A 22908-nucleotide genomic window follows, 5' to 3' on the forward strand; every position below is an offset into this window, starting at 1 on the left:
CCAGATCATTGTGGATGGGATTCACACAGATCTCTGGATGTGGCTGGACTACAGCTACCATCATGCTCTATCAGTCTCCCCAAAACCTGCCAGTATTTTTATTGGGAAATGAAAGGTATATATTCCACGTTTGCTGTATTAACAATTTCTGTATTCAAAAGTAAGAATAAGGATTTGGTAAATAAAAATCTTATACGGCCCATATTATGTGCTGCAAATACTTGAAATGTGGAAAAGCATTAGATAATTTATCGATAAATAAATTGTTTAATAGGATATAGGTAATAGCACTATCGGAAAAGTTAACTTACACAATTTTTTTTCAAACTGTGTTCTTCCAGGTGTTTTGGACTTCAGTTCCCAGAAATCCCAGCCAGTTTACCAGATCTTAGGAATTGTGAGAGCTGAAGTCCAAAACATCTGGAGGAGCACAGTTTGAGAAACTGACTTATACATTAAGATTAGCAAAAGGAGAAATAAAAAAACATCTGTTTTATAACACACTAGCTGTGCCCGGCCACGCGTTGCTGTGGCGAAGTATGGTGGTCTGGGAAATAAAGTATTGAGGAATTGGTGGTAGTTAAGGTCAAGGGTAAAGGTTTTCCCCAGACATTAAGTCCAGTGGTGTCTTACTCTGGGGGTTGGTGCTCATCTCCATTTCTAAGCCGAAGAGCCGGCGTTGTCCGTAGACTCCTCCTAGGTCATGTGGGATGACTACATGGAGCGGCGTTACCTTCCCGCCGGAGCAGTACCTATTGATGCACTCACATTTGCATGTTTTCGAACTTCTGGGTTGGCAGAAGCTGGAGCTAACAGTGGGGGCTCTCTCCGCTCCCCCAATTCAAACCTGTGGCCTTTCAGTCCAGAAGTTCAGCAGCTCTGCGCTTTAACACGCTGCGCCATCAGGGGATATTATTTCCTAAAGGTTGTGAATATACAATATTTCTGATTGGGTTTTTTTGTTTGTTGGAGGCAAGTATGAATGCTGCAATTAGGAAAAATGATTAGGATGTAATGGCCTTGCAGCTTTAAAGCCTGGCTGTTTCCTCCCTGAGTGAATTTTTTGTTGGGAGGTGTTAGCTGGCCCTGATTGTTTCCTGTCTGGAATTCCCTTGTTTTCAGAGTGGTGTTGTTTGCGATATTTTATGTGCTTCTACTGTCTGTGGCCCTGAGAAAACAGGATTTGCCAGACTTTGATGATGGGAATACTTTGTTGGGAGGTGTTAGCTGGCCCTGATTGTTTCCTGTGTGGAATTCCCCTGTTTATTTACTGTCCTGGTTTTAGAGATTATATTGTTCTGCATTATTCTATCCCAGTAATTATTTCATATTAAAGAAGAATCTCGCTTATCCAACATTCGCTTATACAATGTTCTGGATTATCCAACGCAGTCTGCCTTTTCATAATCAATGTTTTTGTAGTGTGTTTTAAATTCATTGTGATATTTTAGTGGTAAATTTGTAAATACAGTACAGTAGAGTCTCACTTATCCAACATAAACGGGCCGGCAGAATGTTGGATAAGCGAATATGTTGGATAATGAGGAATTAAGGATAACACTATTAAACATCAAATTAAGTTATGATTTTACAAATTAAGCACCAAAACATCATGTTAGACAACAAATTTGTCAGAAAAAGTAGTTCAGTACACAGTAATGCTATATAGTAATTACTGTATTTATGAATTTAGCACCAAAATATCACGATATATTGAAAGCATTGACTACAAAAATGCGTTGGATAATCCAGAACGTTGGATAAGTGAGACTCTACTGTAAATACTACATAGCATTACTGCGCATGGAACTACTTTTTCTGTCAAATTTGTTGTATAATATGATGTTTTGGTGCTTAATTTGTATAACGATTACCTAATTTGATGTTTAATTGGCTTTTCCTGAATCCCTTCTTATTATCCAACATATTCACTTATCCTGCCGGCCTGTTTACGTTGGATAAGTGAGACTCTACTGTGTATTTGTAATCTTATATTATCTGCTCAGAACTGGATTATCTGAGGCCCCTTCTTCACAGCTGTATAAAATGCACACTGAAGTGGATTATATGGTAGTGTGGAGTCAAGATAATCCAGTGCAAAGCAGATAATATAAGATTATAAATGGGTTATATAGCTGTGTGGAAGGGCCTTGGGTCTACACTGCCATATAATCCAGTGCAAATTAGATAATCTGTGGAAGAAGTCTAAGTGAGGCCTAAATCTGCCTGTCCCCTAACTGAAACCTGGCTGTCCCTTGGTTGCTAGGCAACCAAGTGGGCAGAGATTAGTCCTCTAAACTGGCAGCAATTGGATAAAAAAAATTATTGCTCTCCCTCTAATTAGGACTTTATTTTTCTTTTCTTTTTGTTGTATCAACCTTGAGGCGTGGATGATGGGTTGTGTTGTCAAATTTTGAGGTTGGGGGGCCTGTACTTTTGTTGTTTTGTGAATTGCCGTGATGCCATCACTCTTTTATATATATAGATGGAAGTCATTTATTAGTTTCATGTGTAAAAAACTAACGGCAATTTTCAAACACTAAACATCAAAGAAAGGTTGATTAGAAAACCTATTGCAGTAATTATATGTAACAGATGAAATTGGAATAAGTAGAAGTAATAGAGTTGACAGAGCTGTATTTTTATAAAGCTATGTGAGTGATAAGAAGGGTGAGGTATATAGATTTGGGAATCGCTGATGTATACAATTGTATTATGTTTTGAAATAAATTAAAGTTAAATAAATGTAAAAAAATAAAAAGAGGAGAAAAAACAAGTTTGGTTCAGGTCCATAAAGCTACATAAGTGCCTTTGTGCTTCAAGCAAACATACATTTAATGTTATGTACATACATACTTTCAGTTTTGCACGCATGGCTGGTGTAATCGAGGTTTGCTTTTGAAACCATTCACAGCTTGAAAAAAATTCAAGCTGTGAATGGTTGAGTCCTATCTTCAAAATCCTCACAGAAGGGGCCCAACATTATTTTCCTTGTTTATGTGCTTTGTTTGCCATCTTTGCTTCTACCACTGGGCTGGTGCTTTACGTTTATAGCATAATGGAGCTTTCCTGAAAGTTTGGACTCCAGCTCTCTTTTGTTCTCATTGGCCATTATAATTGGGGATGAAGGGAATCACATTCCCAATAATGACCAATTATAGTGTTGGTTCTAGTAAATCCTGTATATTATCTGTATATTATATTTTATTATTACCTTGGTTTGTCTCTCTAGGCACTGTTCAGAACTTGCAGCTGTTCAAGAAAAATCTCCTGACCTTCAAGGTACAATTTTGTTGCTGTCTCTTATGTACTCATAAAAAATATAAGAAAAAGAATTAACTGTAAGCATATTTACATGGACAGACAATTCTATTTTAAAAGAATCTATATCTATATCTATATATATAATAAAAGTGAAATCGGAGTATGTATCAGCGTTTTGATTGGCCTGGCGGAATATGTGCTCGCGTTTTGATTGGCCGCCACTATCCCAGGCCACTGAGACCAACAGGAATGACGGATCTGCACCAAACTTGGCACACTTCATTCCCACGATGCACTTTATGACCTGCTGCCATTTGGGGGAGGATGGACCACAGATGATGGGATTTGCAGTACTTTAAAACACTTTAACTCCCACAGACTACTGCAATGCCCACCAATGATAGAAATGGACCAAACTTGGCACACTTCATCCCCACGATGCACTTTATGACCTGCTGCCATTTGGGGGAGGATGGACCACAGATGATGGGATTTGCAGTACTTTAAAACACTTTAACTCCCACAGACTACTGCAATGCCCACCAATGATAGAAATGGACCAAACTTGGCACACAGAACTCCTGTCGACCCCTTTACATCCTGATGTATATTGGGGCAGGATGGACCAAGGATGATGGAATTTGCAGTACCTTCACTCACTTCTTGAGACCACAGCAACTGCCACAAATCACACAACTGAACCAAACCAGGCACACATATCCCAAATGACACACTTCACATGCTGCAGCAGTTTGACGGAGGGTGGACCAAGGATTATGGGATTTGCAGTACATTCATCCAATTCACCTCCCACAAACCATTGTGATGCCCATGAATGACAAAACTGTATCAAACTTGACACGCACATGCAGGCTAGCCCACTTTACATCCTGGTGCAGTTTGGGGGAGGAGGGCCCGTGGATGATGGGACTTGCACTATCTTCACTCACTTCCTGGGACTACTGTGACCCCCACCAATGACTGATCAAGACCAAACTTGGCACATAGAGCCACCATGGCCCACTCTACATCTTGGTGAGATTTGAAAGAGCTTGGACCTTGGATGATGGGACTTGCAGTATATTCATTCACTTCCTGAGACCACTGTCACCCCCATCAATTTCTCATCAAGACCAAACGTCAAACAGAGAACACCCATGACTCACTCTACACCCAGGTGCAGTTTGGAGGATGATGGACCATGCACGATGGGACTTCCAATACCTTCACTCACTTCCTGAGAGCACCGCGACCCACACAAATGACTGATCAAGACCAAACATGGTACATGGAGCCCCCATGACCTACTCTACATACTGGCTCTGTTTGGAGGGGGATGGACACTGGACGATGGGACTTGCATATGGGAGTTGGAGCTTAACCGCGCCCACTGAACCCACCTGACATTGGATATAGGCTACACTTGGAACACAGGCAAACAAGGCCTTTCTCAAATGACCCGGGCATCGCCGGGTCTCCAGGCTAGTGTTGAATAAAAGTGAATAGGATAAAAACGTTGCTTGCTACAATTGGCAAATTTTGTTTTGGATAACGAAAACATTTCTTTAAAATTATTTAAGCTTAATCACTAGCTGTCTGCAGAATTAAGACCTTTATAGTCTCTAGACATATATTTTTATTAATGTATTTTTAAATTTTATTTGTTGTTTTTTTTTAACCAAAGTTGCTGAAGAAGGTATTATTCTCCCAAGAAAGAAAACCTGGTAAGCAGTTTTCTTTTCAATGCCCTGTAAATCAACCAGTTAGGCACATCCTGTTTTTCGTAGTCATTCTGCTTAATTAAAATGACATTCAAAAATATTTATAATGCACATTGAGCATCCCTTAGCAAGAATTTTAGCATACTCTGAAATCCAAAAATGTCCACATGAGTAGTTGAGATAGTGACACTTTTACATTCAGATGGTTTTGTGTACAAAAGTACAAAAATACTGTATAAAATGACCTCCAGGCTATGTATATGAAAAATAAATTAATTTCAAGTTTAAACTGGAGCCCTCCCTCAAAGATGGCAAAAATACCAAAGGTTAAGGTATTTGATAAAAATGTCTCAGCACTAATTTCTAGAGACGAGAAGTAAAAAAATATCTCAATTACAGAACAACTGCTTCTAAGCTCTATCCCAAACAGACTTTCCCGGAGGATGCCACCATTAATGTTTCTAAATGAACTCATTTTAATTCATGATTATATAAACTTTAAAAAATTAATGCAGCTTTCTTAACTTTAGGGATAAGTTAGCTGTTCTTCAGGCCCTTGCTTCAACTGTAAAGAGGGTAAGTGCTTTTAAATATAGCACGGTGTTTCAAATGATGGACCCACTTTCAAAGTAGTATTTTTCATGATGGCAATATGGTACAAATTACTTAAACAGCTACAAATGGTTTAATGAGTCTTCACGTTTACTGTTTGGGGTCAGACAGAATATCTCATCAGGCTTATCACCTTGTGTATTACTGAGCTAGGGACTGTTTCTGCACTGGGAGAGGCATCTTGTAGTAATCATTTGAAACTCTATGCCCCATCCTTTCACATAGTAAAAGTTTTATTCATGTGATGTTCACAGTTGCTGAAATAAAACTACAGTAGAGTCTCATTTATCCAGCATTCGCTTATCCAACATTCTAGATTATCCAACGCAGTCTGTTTTTTAGTAGTCAATGTTTTTGTAGTCAGTGTTTTCAAAACATCGTGATATTTTGGTGCTAAATTCGTAAATACAATAATTACTACATAGCATTACTGCGTATTGAACTACTTTTTCTGTCAAATTTGATGTTTAATAGGCTTTTCCCTAATTCCTCCTTATTATCCAACATATTTGCTTATCCATAATTCTGCCGGCCCATTTATGTTGGATAAGTGAGACTCTGCTGTATTTCAAATTGGGTCAATATTTTAAAACACCTTGTACATTTTAATACTAAAGTTTTTGTACTCCCAACAAGACACTGCAACAGATACAAAACAAGCATACATTTAAGTAATTGTTGTTACTTTTAATGTTTCCTCTTGATTGAGTTGTGTTGCATTATTCTGTACAAAGTGAAGAAAGCATACTCAGAATATCTTCCAACTTTAGAGTACTGTAGTTCGTAATATTGTGTTCCTTTCCAGTAGCTCATACTTGCCAGAATAGTGTTTTTTAGCTTGTGAAACTCTTTGTGGCTTGAACATCGGAGTCAGACTATGGCAGTGCTTCCCAACCTTTGGACTTCAGCTCCCACAGTTCCTAACAGCTAGTAAACTGGCTGGGATTTCTGGGAGTTGAAGTCCAAAACACTCGGAGGCCAAAGGTTTGGAACCACTGGTCTATGGAGGCCCGAGTTCAGTACCTCACTGGGTGTCCTTGAGCGCGTTACACACTCTCAGTCTCAGAAAGGTTCTGTGATATGTTTTTGTGTCACCATAAATTAAAAATATCAACAAAGATACTGTGGTGATTAACCTGAAGCTTAGTGCAGTGTTTCATTGTTTCTGAAAACTACCTCCAACATTGAGAGGAAATTATTGTAAAATACATGGACACAATATGTGGGTAATATTTTTCTCTCAATTTCAGCGTTGCTAAATTCACAGTTAGCAAACAGGAAAAAATGCTTCCACTCTTGAGTGGGCAGCTGCTCTGGGACAGGAGCCAGCTTTTACCCTTTTGAGCCCTCTTAGGATACATGGATGTAAAGCCAAAACCAGTCTTTACTTGTATGTTGGTGGTTTGAGTAGTAAAAGTGAGAGAAACAAACTACTACATATTAGGGGTGGGTTGTGAATTTGTCAAAATATAAATTTTAAGCTCTGCTATACTACTGTTATATTTGTCTATACCACTCCTTATACTATAGGTCCCAATTGTAAATAAGGTTCCCTTCTCTCAATGATGGGGTTGCAAAACATTTGGCAGCAGTAAAATGTTTCTGCACATCACTTAGACATTTATAAAAATCTGTTAGGAGCAGTGTCCAGCGTTTACAGTAGACTTTGCATAATGTGTTTCATCTGTATTTCATAAAAAGGAGAATCTATCTGTTTAACAAGTCTTGCAATTTCTGATTTATTATCAACAAATGTTTGATGGTGGAAAAAGTTTGAGACTGGATCTACACTGCCTTTTTATCCCAGGATTTGATCCCAAATTATCTGATTTGAACTGGATTATATGATTCTACACTGCTGTATAATCTGGATCAGACCCTGAGATATAGGGAAGTGTAGAAAGGGCCTGAGAAGTTCTGGTCTATATAGAACCTGTAAGTGTTGTGCTTTTCTTTTATCCAGGATACCACAGCTGCGTCCTATATATTTCAAGATGACCCATATCTTATTCCTAGAACTAGTTCTGAGTTTGTAAGTAACAGTTTTAATATTAATCTTTCCACAAGTAAAAAAAACTGTTTAGAAACTTAGCCTGTATTCATAAGTACAGTTTTATGCAGAGGAAACGCCAGTGGCCCATAAATTGCAGTAAATGTGCTTTTTCTTGTTACCCAACAAGAATTGGGATTTAGCAGGATGAAAAGTGAGTTGTGTGTTCAATTTGCCTATCACTACAGGACCACTTTGTAGTCTACTTTCCCATGGCCAATCACCAACACCTTCAATCTATATATATACTAGTTGTGCCCAGCCACGCGTTGCTGTGGCGTTGTCTGGTGGTGTTGGTGAGAAATTGTTGAGGTAGTGGTGGTATTGAATGTCTGTTATATGGTTGTCTTTATGTTTAGTATGCACACTGAAGTGGATTATATGGCAGTGTGGAGTCAAGATAATCCAGTTCAAAGCAGATGATATAAGATTATAAATGGGTTATATAGCTGTGTGGAAGGGCCTTGAGTCTACACTGCCATATAATCCAGTTAAAATCTGATAATCTGTGGAAGAGGCCTAAGTGAGGCCTAACTGTGCCTGTCCCCTGGGCTGAGGAGGTTGCTAGGAGACCCAGTGGGCGGAGCTTAGTCTTCTAACCTGCAGGAATTGGATAAAAACTATTATTCCTCTCCCTGTAATTAGGACTTTATTTTTCTTTTCTTTTTGTTGTATCAACCTAGAGCTGTGAATGATGGGTTGTGTTGTCAAATTTCAAGGTTGGGGGGCCTGTAGTTTTGTTGTTTTGTCCGCTGCCCTGATGCCATCACTCTTTTATATATATAGATAAGACTTTTGGCATTGTGGCGATGCACAGAACAACAAAACCCAACATCCCTCAAACTCTAAAATTACCCACACAATCCATCATCCCCGCCTCCAGTAAGATACAACATAATCAAACAAAAAACACAATCACAACACAAAAAAACACAACAGGCAATGTGCGCATGTGCACAAACACAGTCCTCCCAACTCTTTCCGCGCACGCGCGCACACACACACACAGAACCATTCCCCCTCCCTCCCCCTCTAGCGCCGCCTCCACCGCCGAAGCCAGGGACTCTGCAGGAGAAGGCACATCTCCGCCTCACGAGGCTGAGCTCCCCATCCTCAAATCGGGAGTTCCACTCCAAAACACACAAAGGGCCTAAGCCGACCCTTCCCTGCCCTCACCTCTCGCCTGGAAAACAAAAAGGGCCTCTTTCCCCCTCCCTCGGTACCTTCCTGGTTTTTGGCGCCAACATTGTCACTGCCACGCCAGGCACTTCTGGGAAAGCGAGTCCTGCCTCTCTCCCTCTGTGTGGAGGGGAAGCCTTTCCCACCCCTTTCTCTTCCTCTCGGGCCTGCAGCGGTGGACAAGCGCCACGTTGCCCGCCTTCCTGGCCCGGTTCCCCTCCTCCTCCTCGTGCTGCTCAGGCCTCCTCCTGTCCTCCTCCTCCGCGGGAAGAACATGGAGGCCCGCATCGGGAAACGCGGAGGTGGGGAGGAAGCCGCGACGCCCCGGGCCTGCGCCTCCACCGGAGCCCGCTCTTGCCTGGCCTACAACCCACCACCACACCGGCGCCACCTCCGGTAGGAGGGGAAGGGCCGGGATTGAGGGGCAAAGAGGAAGGGCAGACCTCACCCCGCCACGCCTCCCGCCTGGCCCCTGAGCCTTCTCAGAACGCCTTCTCCTCTTCTCTTATTTATTTACCCTTTTCCAGGGCCCGGGGGATGGCGCAAACGGCTTCCTTGCAAAATTATAAATATACAGTAGAATCTCACTTATCCAACATAAACATCCCAGCACAACATTGCATAACTGAATATGTTGGATAATAAGAACGGATTCAGGAAATCCCAATTAAACATCAAATTAGGGAATCATTATACAAATTAACCACCAAAACATCATGTTATACAACAAATTTGACAGAAAAAGTATCACAACACTGACTACACAAAAATTGACTACTAAAACGCAGACTACGTTGGATAATCCAGAACATTGCATTACCAAATGTTGGATAACTGAGATTCTACTGTAAGATGAAATAATTACTGTGGTGCAATAATACACAACAATATAATATCTACAATCACAACACTAAATAAAGAACAACACTCTGAAAACGGGAATTCCAGACAGGAAACAATCAGGGCCAGCTAACACCTCCCAACAAAGTATTCCCATCACCAAAGTCTGGCAAATCCTCTGTTTTCTGAGGGTCACAGACAGTAGAAGCACATAAAATATCGCAAACAACATCACTCTGAAAACGGGAATTCCAGACAGGAAACAATCATGGCCAGCTAACACCTCCCAACAAAAAATTCACTCAGGGAGGAAACAGCCAGGCTTTAAAGCTACAAGGTCATTACATGATAATCATTTTTCCTAATTGCAGCATTCATACTTCCCTCCAACAGACAAAAACAATCAAAAATATTGTATATTCACAACCTTTCGAAAATAATATCCCCTGATGGTGCAGCGTGTTAAAGCGCTGAGCTGCTAAACTTCTGGACCGAAAGGTCGCAGGTTTGAATTCGAGGAACGGACAGAGCCCCCACTGATAGCCCCAACTTCTCCCAACCCTAAAGTTCAAAAACATTCAAATGAGAGTAGATGAATAGGTACCACTCCAGCGGAAAGGTTACGGTGCTCCATGCAGTCATACCACATGACCTTGGAGGAGTCTACGGACAACGCCAACTCTTCAAGCTTACAAATAGAGATAACCACCAACCCCCAAAGTCGGACACGACTGGACTTAACGTCAGGGGAAAACGTTTACCCTTTACCTTAACTACCACAAATTCCTCAATACTTTATTTCCCATACCACCAGACTTCGCCACAGCAACGCGTGGCCGGGCACAGCTAGTTATTTATAAAGCGAAACATGCAACCTATAGTCTGTGAGTTGAAGTACAAATTGGCTTTGATATCCAATTTACTTGCCCTAGAATTGCATCTCATGACAGAACCATATTTCAGTTACTTGTAAAATATTTCCAAGATCTGTTTCTTTTAAATTATAGAGGAAAGGAACTCTTTGTAATATCCTGCCAGCTTTTTAAATTTACCCTACAGTCCACTTCTCCATTTTTCCCTTGAAACCTCATTCCATCTCTCTTTTAGGCTTATTTTATCACTGCCTTCTGTTTGAAAGACAATCTGTAGAGATTCTGATAGTGCCTGTTTAGTTATGTGGGAATCATAGATCTCTGTTGACTGGAGAGAGCTGTATTGTGCCTTTCCATGGCATATGTTGTGTTAAGGGCTGCATAAAACAGGTAAAAGAATTGTATGATAAAGATTACAGGTGTATAGTTGATTATTGGGAAAACGAAAGTTATTAAAGAAATGCTAATGCAAGCTTCCAAGAGAAGACCTGGTTTATTAACACTATAATAATAGAAAAGACATCATGAAAGTTATGCTTTTCCCTCTGAGTTCTTAAGTATATAGTAATGTGATAAATTGCAACTTTTTTATTTTTACAGCGTATATTTTCCTTGTCAAAAGAATCTGGGAAAAATGCAGCCAAATTTGTTGTTAACAAACATCCTCAATATTTTGCGAAGGACATTGCTGAACCTCACATACCGGTAATCTCTTTGTCTTTTTATTTTATACACGTTCATTTTTGTCAGGGGGAAAGAGTGCCTAGATCCCAAAACAATTTAGCATAGCCAATCCTTTGCTTTGAACATAATTTTTTATAAAAAAATACTGATCTTGTATCAGTTCAAATAAACTCTGATCAGACAAGGATTTTCATGTTTCTTATAACAGGTGGATGATATTTTGGGTTGGAGGACACAGGACTCTCGTAAAAATGCTAATAATAAAATTGTGCTTTTTTTTAACCTAGGAGAAGGCATCTTTAGGTCCTCCATTGTGACTTTCTTTAGGAATTTCTAGATCCGGTAGTAGGACTTTGTGATCAATTTACAGCAGAAGTTGACCACAGGGTTATGTTGAAGGACCTACAGATTTCTAGAAAGATCATTCAATCAAATCTTAATCTTATTCAGAAGAATCAAATCTGCAAATGCAGAGGGCCAGCTGTTCTCTGAAAGAATGAGACAGTGATCATATGATATGAAAATGTATATAGTATTTGCAAGTTTCCTTCAAGATACAAAAATGCCTCTGACAAAGGCTCATAAGTAGCCAATCTCTAGAAATGAGAATTCAAGTAATAATGGGTATAGTAATCTTAATTTTTATTTTGGCCTCTTTGAAAAATGCCTAGAAGAGTCAGTTCTGCTGATAGCATTTAGAGGCCTCATAACCTGTGTGAATCACTGAATTAGGCCCAAATTCAGTTAGTAGAGCATCACCATGAAATAAATAGGAACTTGTCAGCCAACGGCTACATTTATTCCATTTATTTATTGGGTCTGCTTTTGTGGCTTTAGTCTGCAGTAAAAAAAAAGCTGACAAGGGATCACAAGGTCAGAGAAGAACATCTGAAGGGCATTTATAATAGATGCTTTTTAGAGACACTTTTATAATAGGGAATGTGTTGCAGATTTGCACTATCTCAAAGATTTGAAGAGAAACCTAGTGAATTTTCTCTCTTTAGGTGATATAATAAGAACTGTTATCTTTCTCTTTTGTTTTAGAGTTTCATGCCAGAGGAGTTGGCACCTCTGCTTGAAGAAGTGAGTGAGGAGACACTTAAAAATCGAATCCACTTCAGACAAGTAAAAGCTTCTGTAGACATGTATGATCAACTCCTGCAAGCAGGTATTAGTATAAAGCTGCAATCATTTAAATTCCTAGTTAACAGGTGCCCAGCAGTCTGTAGGTACACTGAATTTGCACCAACTGTTGAATTCAAGTTGTTAACATACTGATATTTTATGAAAAGTGTAGCATTGTGGCTTGAGGAAAAGAAAGTGTCAGTCCTTGCTAAACTGGGCATTAGTATATTACACAACAGTCCTGCTTCCATATGATAATTTTATCCACAAGATACCATCTGGACATTTGGCATCACTTTAGCCATTTTTTCTGGGTGGTTGAATAGAGAGACTATTAGTAATCCTAATTATAAACACACCCATTACATTTATTGTTCAATGTTGAGTCATCTCTTATGAAAATCCCATTGATTCAGTGGATCTCGTCTTGTTGAGACTGCAATAGGGTTTATTAGATCATAGTATGGTTAAAAGAACTCATGGTTATCATCCGATAATGGCATATTTGAGAATGTACAAGCCCTTCTTCATCTTGGAGCTTAGAGATCAGCTCATATGTCATATTGGTTAAGATCATGTTTAGCTCAAAAACATCGAAGAATTAATAAGTCCATGTGTTTCTCCCCATTTGCAGGAACCTCTGTATCTCTGGAAACGTCAAACAGTCTTCTAGATCTTTTGTGTTTTTATGGAGATAGAGAATCAAATCAAGAGAATACTCCCGGTGACAACCGTGAAGTGGGAGACTTGGTAAGCAAGTGTGGGTGAGTAGTATATAACAGAAGTAGCATGGCTTATGGGAATAATCATATGTAATGTTTAAAAGCCCTGGCTGCCAGGTTCACAACCAGTATGCATTCTTAGGCTTCCCTGCCTCATTTGAGGCAGCAGTGGACTAAAACCCTGGATCATGAGCTCACTATGTCGGGTTCACTGTATTTCTAAGTTATTGCATGAGTGTATGATTGCCTAAAAACAAATCTTGTTATGAAACATATTGCTTCTTCATTCTTTTCCATAACCGCTCTTTGTATTTTCTATTTGAGGATAGAATTTAAAATTCTGATTTTTTATTATTCTCCATGTTTTTGTTTTCATTAATTAGAATGCATTAGTTTGTATAAAATATTTCTAGCTCTCATTACTTTAAAGGGAATTTTAACACGTGTTATGATGCCCATGCCAGAAGAATTATGCTTGTAACCTTATTCTGAACAGGAAGAAGCTCCTGAAGAAAATAGACAGAGAGGCAACTTTCAGAATACTGCTGATAGCTTTGGCATTAAATGGAGGTATTGAAATGTTGCTAGCTCTTTTCTGAAGCATAAATCTGCACTGTATTAAGGAATATGAGTATTCCCTGCCATTTGTCCCTATTAAAAGGCCTAGCCATAGTGGAGTAAGTGGCTTAACATAAACAAAATCCTGTTTAATCTGTGTATACTTCTGGATATTTTAAAAAGTCTTTTTTATTTTTTAATTGTCAAGTATACTTCCGATGCTCAAAATATGTGAACTAAATGTGGGTGGGTAAGGAGAAATAAATTAGACCAGCCTCAAATAGCTTAAGAACTGTATACTTGATAGCACAAAATGAAAGGTAACTTCTACAATAATGCCAAATAGGGTCACACACTTTTACAAAATTGTGAGGACTGAATTTATAGCTATCTCTGTTTCACAGTATGTGGTAGAGGTTCAAAATCATGCTTATGTCCACATTTAATTGACTACATCTATACCATAAGGGCTAAAAATGCCATATACTTGTATATTTTTGCATTGGCTATCTCCAATGTTCAACCTTACTTTCATTTTCCCTAGTTATGAGGTCAATCATATACATTATGATCTATGAGTGAATGCATAGGTTTACATGTGGTACATGAACTGTCTGCTACATTAAGGGCATGGCAGTGTGTTGAGTTCTTGTAGAGAGAAAAAGTGGGATATAAAGAAACAATAATGATGTGTGTCCATAAATCGTTTATACCAGGGGTCCCCAAACTAAGGCCCGGGGGCCGGATGCGGCCCTCCGAGGTCATTTACCTGGCCCCCACCCTCGGTTTTATAATATAATATATTGTATATACATATAATATTGATAATAATATTATAATGTAATACAATATAACACTAATAATAATACCATATAATAATATTAATTATATATTCTATATTACATATAATATTACTAATAATATTACTACAGTATAGTGGTATCTATATATATAAAAGAGTGATGGCATCACGGCGACCCACAAAACAACAAAACTACAGGCCCCCCAACCTCGAAATTTGACAACACAACCCATCATCCATGCCTCTAGGTTGATACAACAAAAAGAAAAGAAAAATAAAGTCCTAATTAGAGGGAGAGGAATAATTGCTTTTATCCAATTGCTGCCAGTTAGAAGACTAAGCTCCTCCAACCTGGTCTCCTAGCAACCTAATAAAAATAATAAAAAATACTAAAAATTTATACAATAAAATACTATAATAACAGAAAATAACTAAAAATAATACAAGAAAATAATAAAATATAATAAATAAAAAGATAACTTATAATAAAATTAATTAAAAATTGCAAATAACATCAAATAAAAATTACACAACAATTTTTAACCAATACCACCACCACCACTTTGCCACAGCAACGCGTGGCCGGGCACAGCTAGTAGTTCAATAAAGTAATATATAGCTAATATTGTGCTATGCTAATAATATAATATATTGTATGTACATATAATATTGATAATAATATTATAATGTAATACAATATAACACTAATAATAATACCATATAATAATATTAATTATATATTCTATATTACATATCATATTACTAATAATATTACTACAGTATAGTGGTATAGTTCAATAAAGTAATATATAGCTAATATTGTGCTATGCTAATAATATAATATATTGTATGTACATATAATATTGATAATAATATTATAATGTAATACAATATAACACTAATAATAATACCATATAATAATATTAATTATATATTCTATATTACATATCATATTACTAATAATATTACTACAGTATAGTGGTATAGTTCAATAAAGTAATATATAGCTAATATTGTGCTATGCTAATAATATAATATATTGTATGTACATATAATATTGATAATAATATTATAATGTAATACAATATAACACTAATAATAATACCATATAATAATATTAATTATATATTCTATATTACATATCATATTACTAATAATATTACTACAGTATAGTGGTATAGTTCAATAAAGTAATATATAGCTAATATTGTGCTATGCTAATAATATAATATATTGTATGTACATATAATATTGATAATAATATTATAATGTAATACAATATAACACTAATAATAATACCATATAATAATATTAATTATATATTCTATATTACATATAATATTACTAATAATATTACTACAGTATAGTGGTATAGTTCAATATAGTAATTATATAATGCTAATATTGTGCTATGCTAATAATATAATATATTGTATGTACATATAATATTGATAATAATATTATAATGTAATACAATATAACACTAATAATAATACCATATAATAATATTAATTATATATTCTATATTACATATCATATTACTAATAATATTACTACAGTATAGTGGTATAGTTCAATAAAGTAATATATAGCTAATATTGTGCTATGCTAATAATATAATATATTGTATGTACATATAATATTGATAATAATATTATAATGTAATACAATATAACACTAATAATAATACCATATAATAATATTAATTATATATTCTATATTACATATCATATTACTAATAATATTACTACAGTATAGTGGTATAGTTCAATAAAGTAATATATAGCTAATATTGTGCTATGCTAATAATATAATATATTGTATGTACATATAATATTGATAATAATATTATAATGTAATACAATATAACACTAATAATAATACCATATAATAATATTAATTATATATTCTATATTACATATCATATTACTAATAATATTACTACAGTATAGTGGTATAGTTCAATAAAGTAATATATAGCTAATATTGTGCTATGCTAATAATATAATATATTGTATGTACATATAATATTGATAATAATATTATAATGTAATACAATATAACACTAATAATAATACCATATAATAATATTAATTATATATTCTATATTACATATAATATTACTAATAATATTACTACAGTATAGTGGTATAGTTCAATATAGTAATTATATAATGCTAATATTGTGCTATGCTAATAATATAATATATTGTATGTACATATAATATTGATAATAATATTATAATGTAATACAATATAACACTAATAATAATACCATATAATAATATTAATTATATATTCTATATTACATATAATATTACTAATAATATTACTACAGTATAGTGGTATAGTTCAATAAAGTAATATATAGCTAATATTGTGCTATGCTAATAATATAATATATTGTATGTACATATAATTTGTAAGCCACTCTGAGTCCCCTTTGGGGTGAGAAGGGTGTGATACAAATGTAGTAAATAAATGCAGTAAATAAATAAATAATAAATACATTTTAGACTTAGGCTCGCCCAAAGTCTGAAATGACTTGAAGGCACAGAACAACAACAATAACAACAACCCTAATTAACTTGACTATCTCATTGGCCAGAAGCAGGACCACACTTCCCATTGAAATCCTGATAAATGTATGTTGGTTAAAATTATTTTTATTTTTAAATATTGTATTGTTCTTTCATTGTTGTTGTTGTTGTTGTTTTTGCACTATAAATAAGACATGTGCAGTGTGCATCAGAATTTGTTTGTATTTTTTTTTTTCAAATGATAATCCGGCCCCTCAACAGTCTGAAGGATTGTGGACCGGCCCTCGGCTTAAAAAGTTTGAGGACCCCTGGTTTATACCTTATTTTAGTACATCTTCAGTTTGCACATTTTAACAAAACAAGTAGAAATGTATATTAAATGTCAATCATGTTGTTTTCAAAATAACAGGGAAAACAGCAACGCTGAGAGAATATTTAGCCTAATGCCAGAAAAAAATGCACATTCGTATTGCACAATGATCAGAGGGATGGTGAAGGTATGGTTGGAATCATTTTCATAGCACACCTTCTGTTGTTTCCTCAGAGTGACAGACCAGTATCTAACATTTTCTTTTAATCCTTGCAGTATAGGGCATACGAAAAGGCTTTTGATATGTACACTGACTTGCTGAATAATGGATTTAATGGTGAGTTTATGGCTTTTTGTTTGCCTTTTTTGTGCCATATTTCATATGGGCTATGCTGAATATAAAGAGTCTGCTTTAAATGTGCTGAAACCCTCTCCTGGGGTATATATGGGAAAATAATAATAATAATCGGCAGTGGGAGTGAATATCTGACCACATCCCCTTGTACAAACCTGCCCAGGCCCTGAGATCTTTAGGAGAGGCTCTTCTCTCGATCCCACCTCCATCTCAAGCACGGTTGCTGGGAACGAGAGAGCGGGCCTTCTCGGTGGCTGCCCCTCAACTCTGGAATTCCCTGCCTAAGGAAGCCGGAATGTCCCCTAAAGATGAAGGTGTTTAAGATCTAGTCAGAGAGTGCAGAGATTTTATATGCTTTTATGGTTTTAACTTGAATTGTTTTAAATATTAATGATGTTTAATGCTGCTTTAATATTTGTATATTTTAAGTTGTAATGTAATGCTTTTAATTGTGAGCCGCTTTGAGTCTCCGTATGGAGAGAAAAAGCGAGATATAAATAAACATAATAATATCAGTGTGGCATATTTCCTTTGGTGTTTGGATTACTACTTTACTTTTGGACAGTTTGGATATTCTGCTGGCAGCAATGATGATTGGCGCAGGGGTACGGACCTCAGCTAGATCATGGGAGCTGAGTGTGAGTTTTCAGTGTCTGGCGTCGCTCGCATGTGGCTTGCTTCCTGGACAGTGGCTCACACGAGAATGTTGCCTTATGCTGAGCTGCCCTAGAAATAATAAGTACAGTAGAGCTGCCTTGAGTCCCAAAGGCATCATATAAATGCAAGAAATGAAGATACATGAATAGATTTCATTTTTCTAATTGACTTATTCTTTCAGCTGATGTGTATACGTTCAATGCACTAATTTTAGCAGCTGCAGAAGTGAAAGAAAAATACACAGAAAGATGGGAGCTTGTTGAAGTAAGGAATTGCATACTTTATCAGACTGTAATGTATCTTTGCCTTTATCTTGGTGGATTTATATCCCCCTTTGTTATTGTCATACAATATTTTTCAGATTAGCATTATGCTACCCAATATTTATTAATTGGATAACAGTTAAGAAATTGAGCAATTTCCATACAGTATTAATGTTTTATTAGGTTTTTCAAAAAGATACAAAAACCCATGCCTGTAACCTCACCCTTTAAAAATAAAAATTAAAAAAATACACAGATGTCATTAAAAACACAGTTGAATACTCCCCTTCAAACCACAGCATTTATCAAAATGTTATAATGTATTATTCTAATTGTTTTTACTCTGCTAAATACGTCCAAATATACAGTAGAGTCTCACTTATCCAACGTTCTGGATTATCCAACACATTTTTGTAGTCAATGTTTTCAATGCATTGTGATATTTTGGTGCTAAATTGGTAAATATAGTAATTACTACATAGCATTAATGTGTAATGAACTACTTTTTCTGTCAAATTTGTTGCATAACATGATGTTTTGGTGCTTAATTTGTAAAATCATAACCTATTTTGATGTTAAATAGGCTTTTTCTTAATCTCTCCTTATTATCCAACATATTCGCTTATCCAACGTTCTGCCGGCCTGTTTATGTTGGATAAGTGAGACTCTACTGTATATATGTAGTTAAAGTGAATACCTACCTACAGGTGGTATTAATACAAACAAATTTATTTATTTATTGCTAAAATTGAGTTCTTACCGTTTCATTTTTTATTTCCCATCTCAATATCTCGCTAATTTTCCTTCTTATCTAGATTGATCTTACTTATTTCAACAATTTTCCCTCCATTGTTGGAAAAGGCGTTGAGATGGAAAGATTCTGCATTTTTATTTTTTATTTTTAAAAAATCAGTCTAATTGATGTTTCTGATTTATCTTGGTTCATAGGACTTGTTAAGACAGATGGCTCAACAGAAGATACACCCAAACCTGTTAACTTTTAATTCTGTGCTGAAGATGCTGAGGCGATGTGGTTCTTTGGCCCGGAGTATGGCTCTCCAGACCCTTAGTGAGATGAAAGCACTAAATATAGGTAAGAATTATCTGCTGTCTGTTAAAACTATTTCACCATAACTTTCAAAGAGGTAAACATTTAGGGGTGGAATATATGACTCTTACAAGGTATATGAGTGTGGCAAATCAAATAGGGGCTGCTACATTAATATGTACAGTTGAAACAGTGCTGCTTGTAAAAATGGCACAACCTCAAGGTTGGTGGCAGTTCTAAAATACCCCAGAAAACGTTTCAGATGGAAAGCAACCAAATATTTTTTCTTCAAAAAAACCCCCTTCATAACCTTGATTAAATGAGTTCCACAACAATGGAATTGCTGTTAGTACTATACATGTTTTATTTAGTTCTCTATTTTCTATTGAACAGCAATTTTCTTACGTTTTCTGGGGGGAGGTGGACAAACACAAAGATTTCATAATTTGCATGAGAGAATTGATATGTGGGAACAACATACTTAACCCTTCTAATGTCCATTCTTTACTACATATATTTTCTTTCTCTCTGGGGGATATTTAATCCCCCTCCTCCCTTCCCCATTATTAGGCTTTCACACAGGTGTACTGTGTAGCAAAGTTTTCTTAATAGATAACTTCTGTCAGTGAAATATGGATTAATTCATGTCTGTTTGTACTTGGGTAAATTGAAGATGAATTCATTCAACAGATATCTGTTTTTTTCAGAACCTAGCCTTGCAACATTTGACCATCTCCTTGGTATATTTTACAAATCAGGTATGTAGTCTCTAAATCATAATAAAAGTAGTCAACTTCTTTCCTTGGTCATATGAAAGTCTCAGTTTGGCTTTTTACTGTTAGAACAGCAGCTTTTATCCTGCCTTACAGCTTTTTCACTAAATATGAAGATCTTCCCACATGCTTTTCCTAGATTTGGGCATGTCTTGTGTTGTTGTTGTGTGCCTTCAAGCTGTTTCCTTCTTATGGTGAATCTAAGGTGAACCTATCATATGGTTTTCTGGAGCTGAGTGTGTGTGACTTTCCTAAGGTCATCCAGGGGGTTTCTGTAGTCAAGAAGACGGGTACAAGAAAACTCTGGCTGTGAGGAATTTCTTTTACCATGGCATAATGTTAAATTAAAAAGGCATATGAGTAATTGATGTGAGTAGATCAATAGGTACCGCTCTGGCGGGAAGGTAAAGGCGCTCCATGCAGTCATGCCGGCCACATGACCGTGGAGGTGTCTTTGGACAACGCCGGCTATTCGGCTTAGAAATGGAGATGAGCACCAAGCCCCAGAGTCAGACATGACTGGACTTAACGTCAGGGGAAACCTTTACCTTTTATCTAATTACTATATTGTAAAATCTAGGAATAACAATTCAACAGTGCAACACTTCACTTTTAAGCTTGCAAAAAAACCCACTATACCATTACTCATATGCCTTTTTAATTTAACATTATGCCATGGTATAAGAAATTCCTGACAGCCAGGTATCTTAGTTATAATTGCTATTAGGACAAAAGTGAGTTTTCCCAAACACCTCCTATTTCTTTTTAAACTACTATTAATATATAGATAGAATGACTGTTTCTAAAAATGCTACAGAAAATCTTGCTGTAGCTGCCTTCTAAAAAAACCTTCCTAAATTTGTAAGGTGGATGACAGCCTGAACAATCAGTGGCCATCAGCAATTGCTGTGTGGTGTGAACATATCCTCAATCTATGTTCTGGGAAGGAAAAAAATAGTAGTCTCACTACTGCCACCTTTTCATTTCCATTAAAGTTGACTTCTGCTTTTATGAAAGTTCCACTGAAAGGGGTTATATAAAAGTATTAAAATGTTCAGTGTTTTTAGGACCAGTATTATTGATGAGTGTTTGTGTGTATGTTTGCTACGCTTTTTATATTTTCATGTTGCAGTGACATAACAACAACAAAGAAGTCAACCACCATCTGAACTTGCATGAACATGAACTAAGAATAGTTGTGAAAATGACTTATGTCTTATTTTGCATTTTATCTGTTGCACCACAGGAGAAACACATTGGTACAAGGAAGGTATCATCTTCCATCTTTCTTTTGTTTTACAGCCATGTCTTCTCGAAGCCAAACAGAAATTATCTATGAGGTGTTAGATGAAATTGAAGGAAAGAGTTTTTCCCCTCAGGACCCAGATGATAGTATGTATCTCCTTTTCTATTCTGTTCTGCCTTTATTCTGTGCAGTAATAAGACAGATGAGGAAAAATAACTTACTATAACTTAAAAGAAATTGGATAATGTTTGATAATATTCCTCAAAATCAAGATAATATATAGCGTCATGACAATGCATGCAATTATGTGATAACATGAGATAATATTTGTTGATGGGATAAAATGTTTTTGTGGACATATGTTGCCTCTGTCTATCTAGATTTGCATGCTTTATTCTGCATGATATTTTAATTGAAGACCTCCAGTTCAAAAGTATTAACATAGTGCATGGTGGCTATGTATATGTGGATAAGCATTGTTAGCAATGGTTAACAATTAATTTCTATAATTTGAAACATGTTTGCATTACAAAAAACCTTATCTAATAGTCTTCCCAAGAAACCTTAAAAATAGCAGTTTAAAATGAGAGATCTTGCAAAACAAATTCACAGCACTTTACCAGACTGGAAGAAAACCATCAAACCATGACTGTGGTAGATTTTCAAACAATTGCCTTTGCCATCCCCAACTTAATAACTGAAGGGATGAGACCTACGAGTTTTCAAGCACAGCACACATACTTAATGTAAATGCAGGCAGTCCCCAAATTACAAACATCCAACTTAGAAACGACTCACAGTTAAGAACGGGTGTGAGACAACAGGAAGTGAGAGAAATCTACCGCTAGGATGGAAATTCACTTCTGGAAGACTTATCATGGAGGAAAGGTGTCTTCACTGAAGATTTATCACCAATCCTTGTTTCCACAACAAGCCAATTTTCTAAAATTCAGATGGAGATATTAGATATAGCACCTTGAACCAGGCTTTCCATACAGTTAAATTGATGCAGTGACAACATTTAGAATCGCTGTTCCAGGAGGGAGGGGGAAACAGAGGGAGAGGGCATGGGTAATGGGAGATCCATATCTAAGAATGTATCAAGTGACATATATGGCAAAGTTATTTTTGGAATAATGTATCTTGAGATAAGACTTGTATGGCAAAAGTTTGTTAATTAAATGGATGTTTCAATAAAAAACTTTTTAAAAAAGAACAAACCTATAGAACCTTTCTTGTTCGTAACTTGGGTACTGCCTGTATATTGTCACACAGTCTGTTGTTATT

General features: G+C 36.2%; 1 protein-coding gene and 1 non-coding gene across 2 annotated transcripts in view; both read left to right on the forward strand.

Annotated features, from left to right (window-relative positions):
• The window catches only part of ptcd3 (pentatricopeptide repeat domain 3), a 31365-nt gene that overhangs the window by 1002 nt on the left and 7455 nt on the right, over window positions 1-22908 (forward strand). Inside the window, exons 2-15 of the mRNA XM_008113120.3 lie at window positions 3233-3282; window positions 4949-4988; window positions 5516-5561; window positions 7561-7629; window positions 11139-11243; window positions 12267-12390; window positions 12982-13097; window positions 13566-13639; window positions 17379-17466; window positions 17556-17616; window positions 18473-18555; window positions 19503-19647; window positions 20310-20360; window positions 21678-21767. Of these exons, the coding sequence (XP_008111327.2) occupies window positions 3233-3282; window positions 4949-4988; window positions 5516-5561; window positions 7561-7629; window positions 11139-11243; window positions 12267-12390; window positions 12982-13097; window positions 13566-13639; window positions 17379-17466; window positions 17556-17616; window positions 18473-18555; window positions 19503-19647; window positions 20310-20360; window positions 21678-21767 (1142 nt within the window). The remainder of the gene's footprint in view (window positions 1-3232; window positions 3283-4948; window positions 4989-5515; window positions 5562-7560; window positions 7630-11138; window positions 11244-12266; window positions 12391-12981; window positions 13098-13565; window positions 13640-17378; window positions 17467-17555; window positions 17617-18472; window positions 18556-19502; window positions 19648-20309; window positions 20361-21677; window positions 21768-22908) is intronic.
• Window positions 18216-18359, forward strand: LOC134292843 (small nucleolar RNA SNORD94). The gene has a single exon (XR_009999974.1). It is a non-coding gene; the product is annotated as a small nucleolar RNA SNORD94 (small nucleolar RNA).

The sequence above is a fragment of the Anolis carolinensis genome, chromosome 6 (assembly GCF_035594765.1).
Source record: "Anolis carolinensis isolate JA03-04 chromosome 6, rAnoCar3.1.pri, whole genome shotgun sequence".
In the NCBI taxonomy this organism is placed as follows: Eukaryota; Metazoa; Chordata; class Lepidosauria; order Squamata; family Dactyloidae; genus Anolis; species Anolis carolinensis.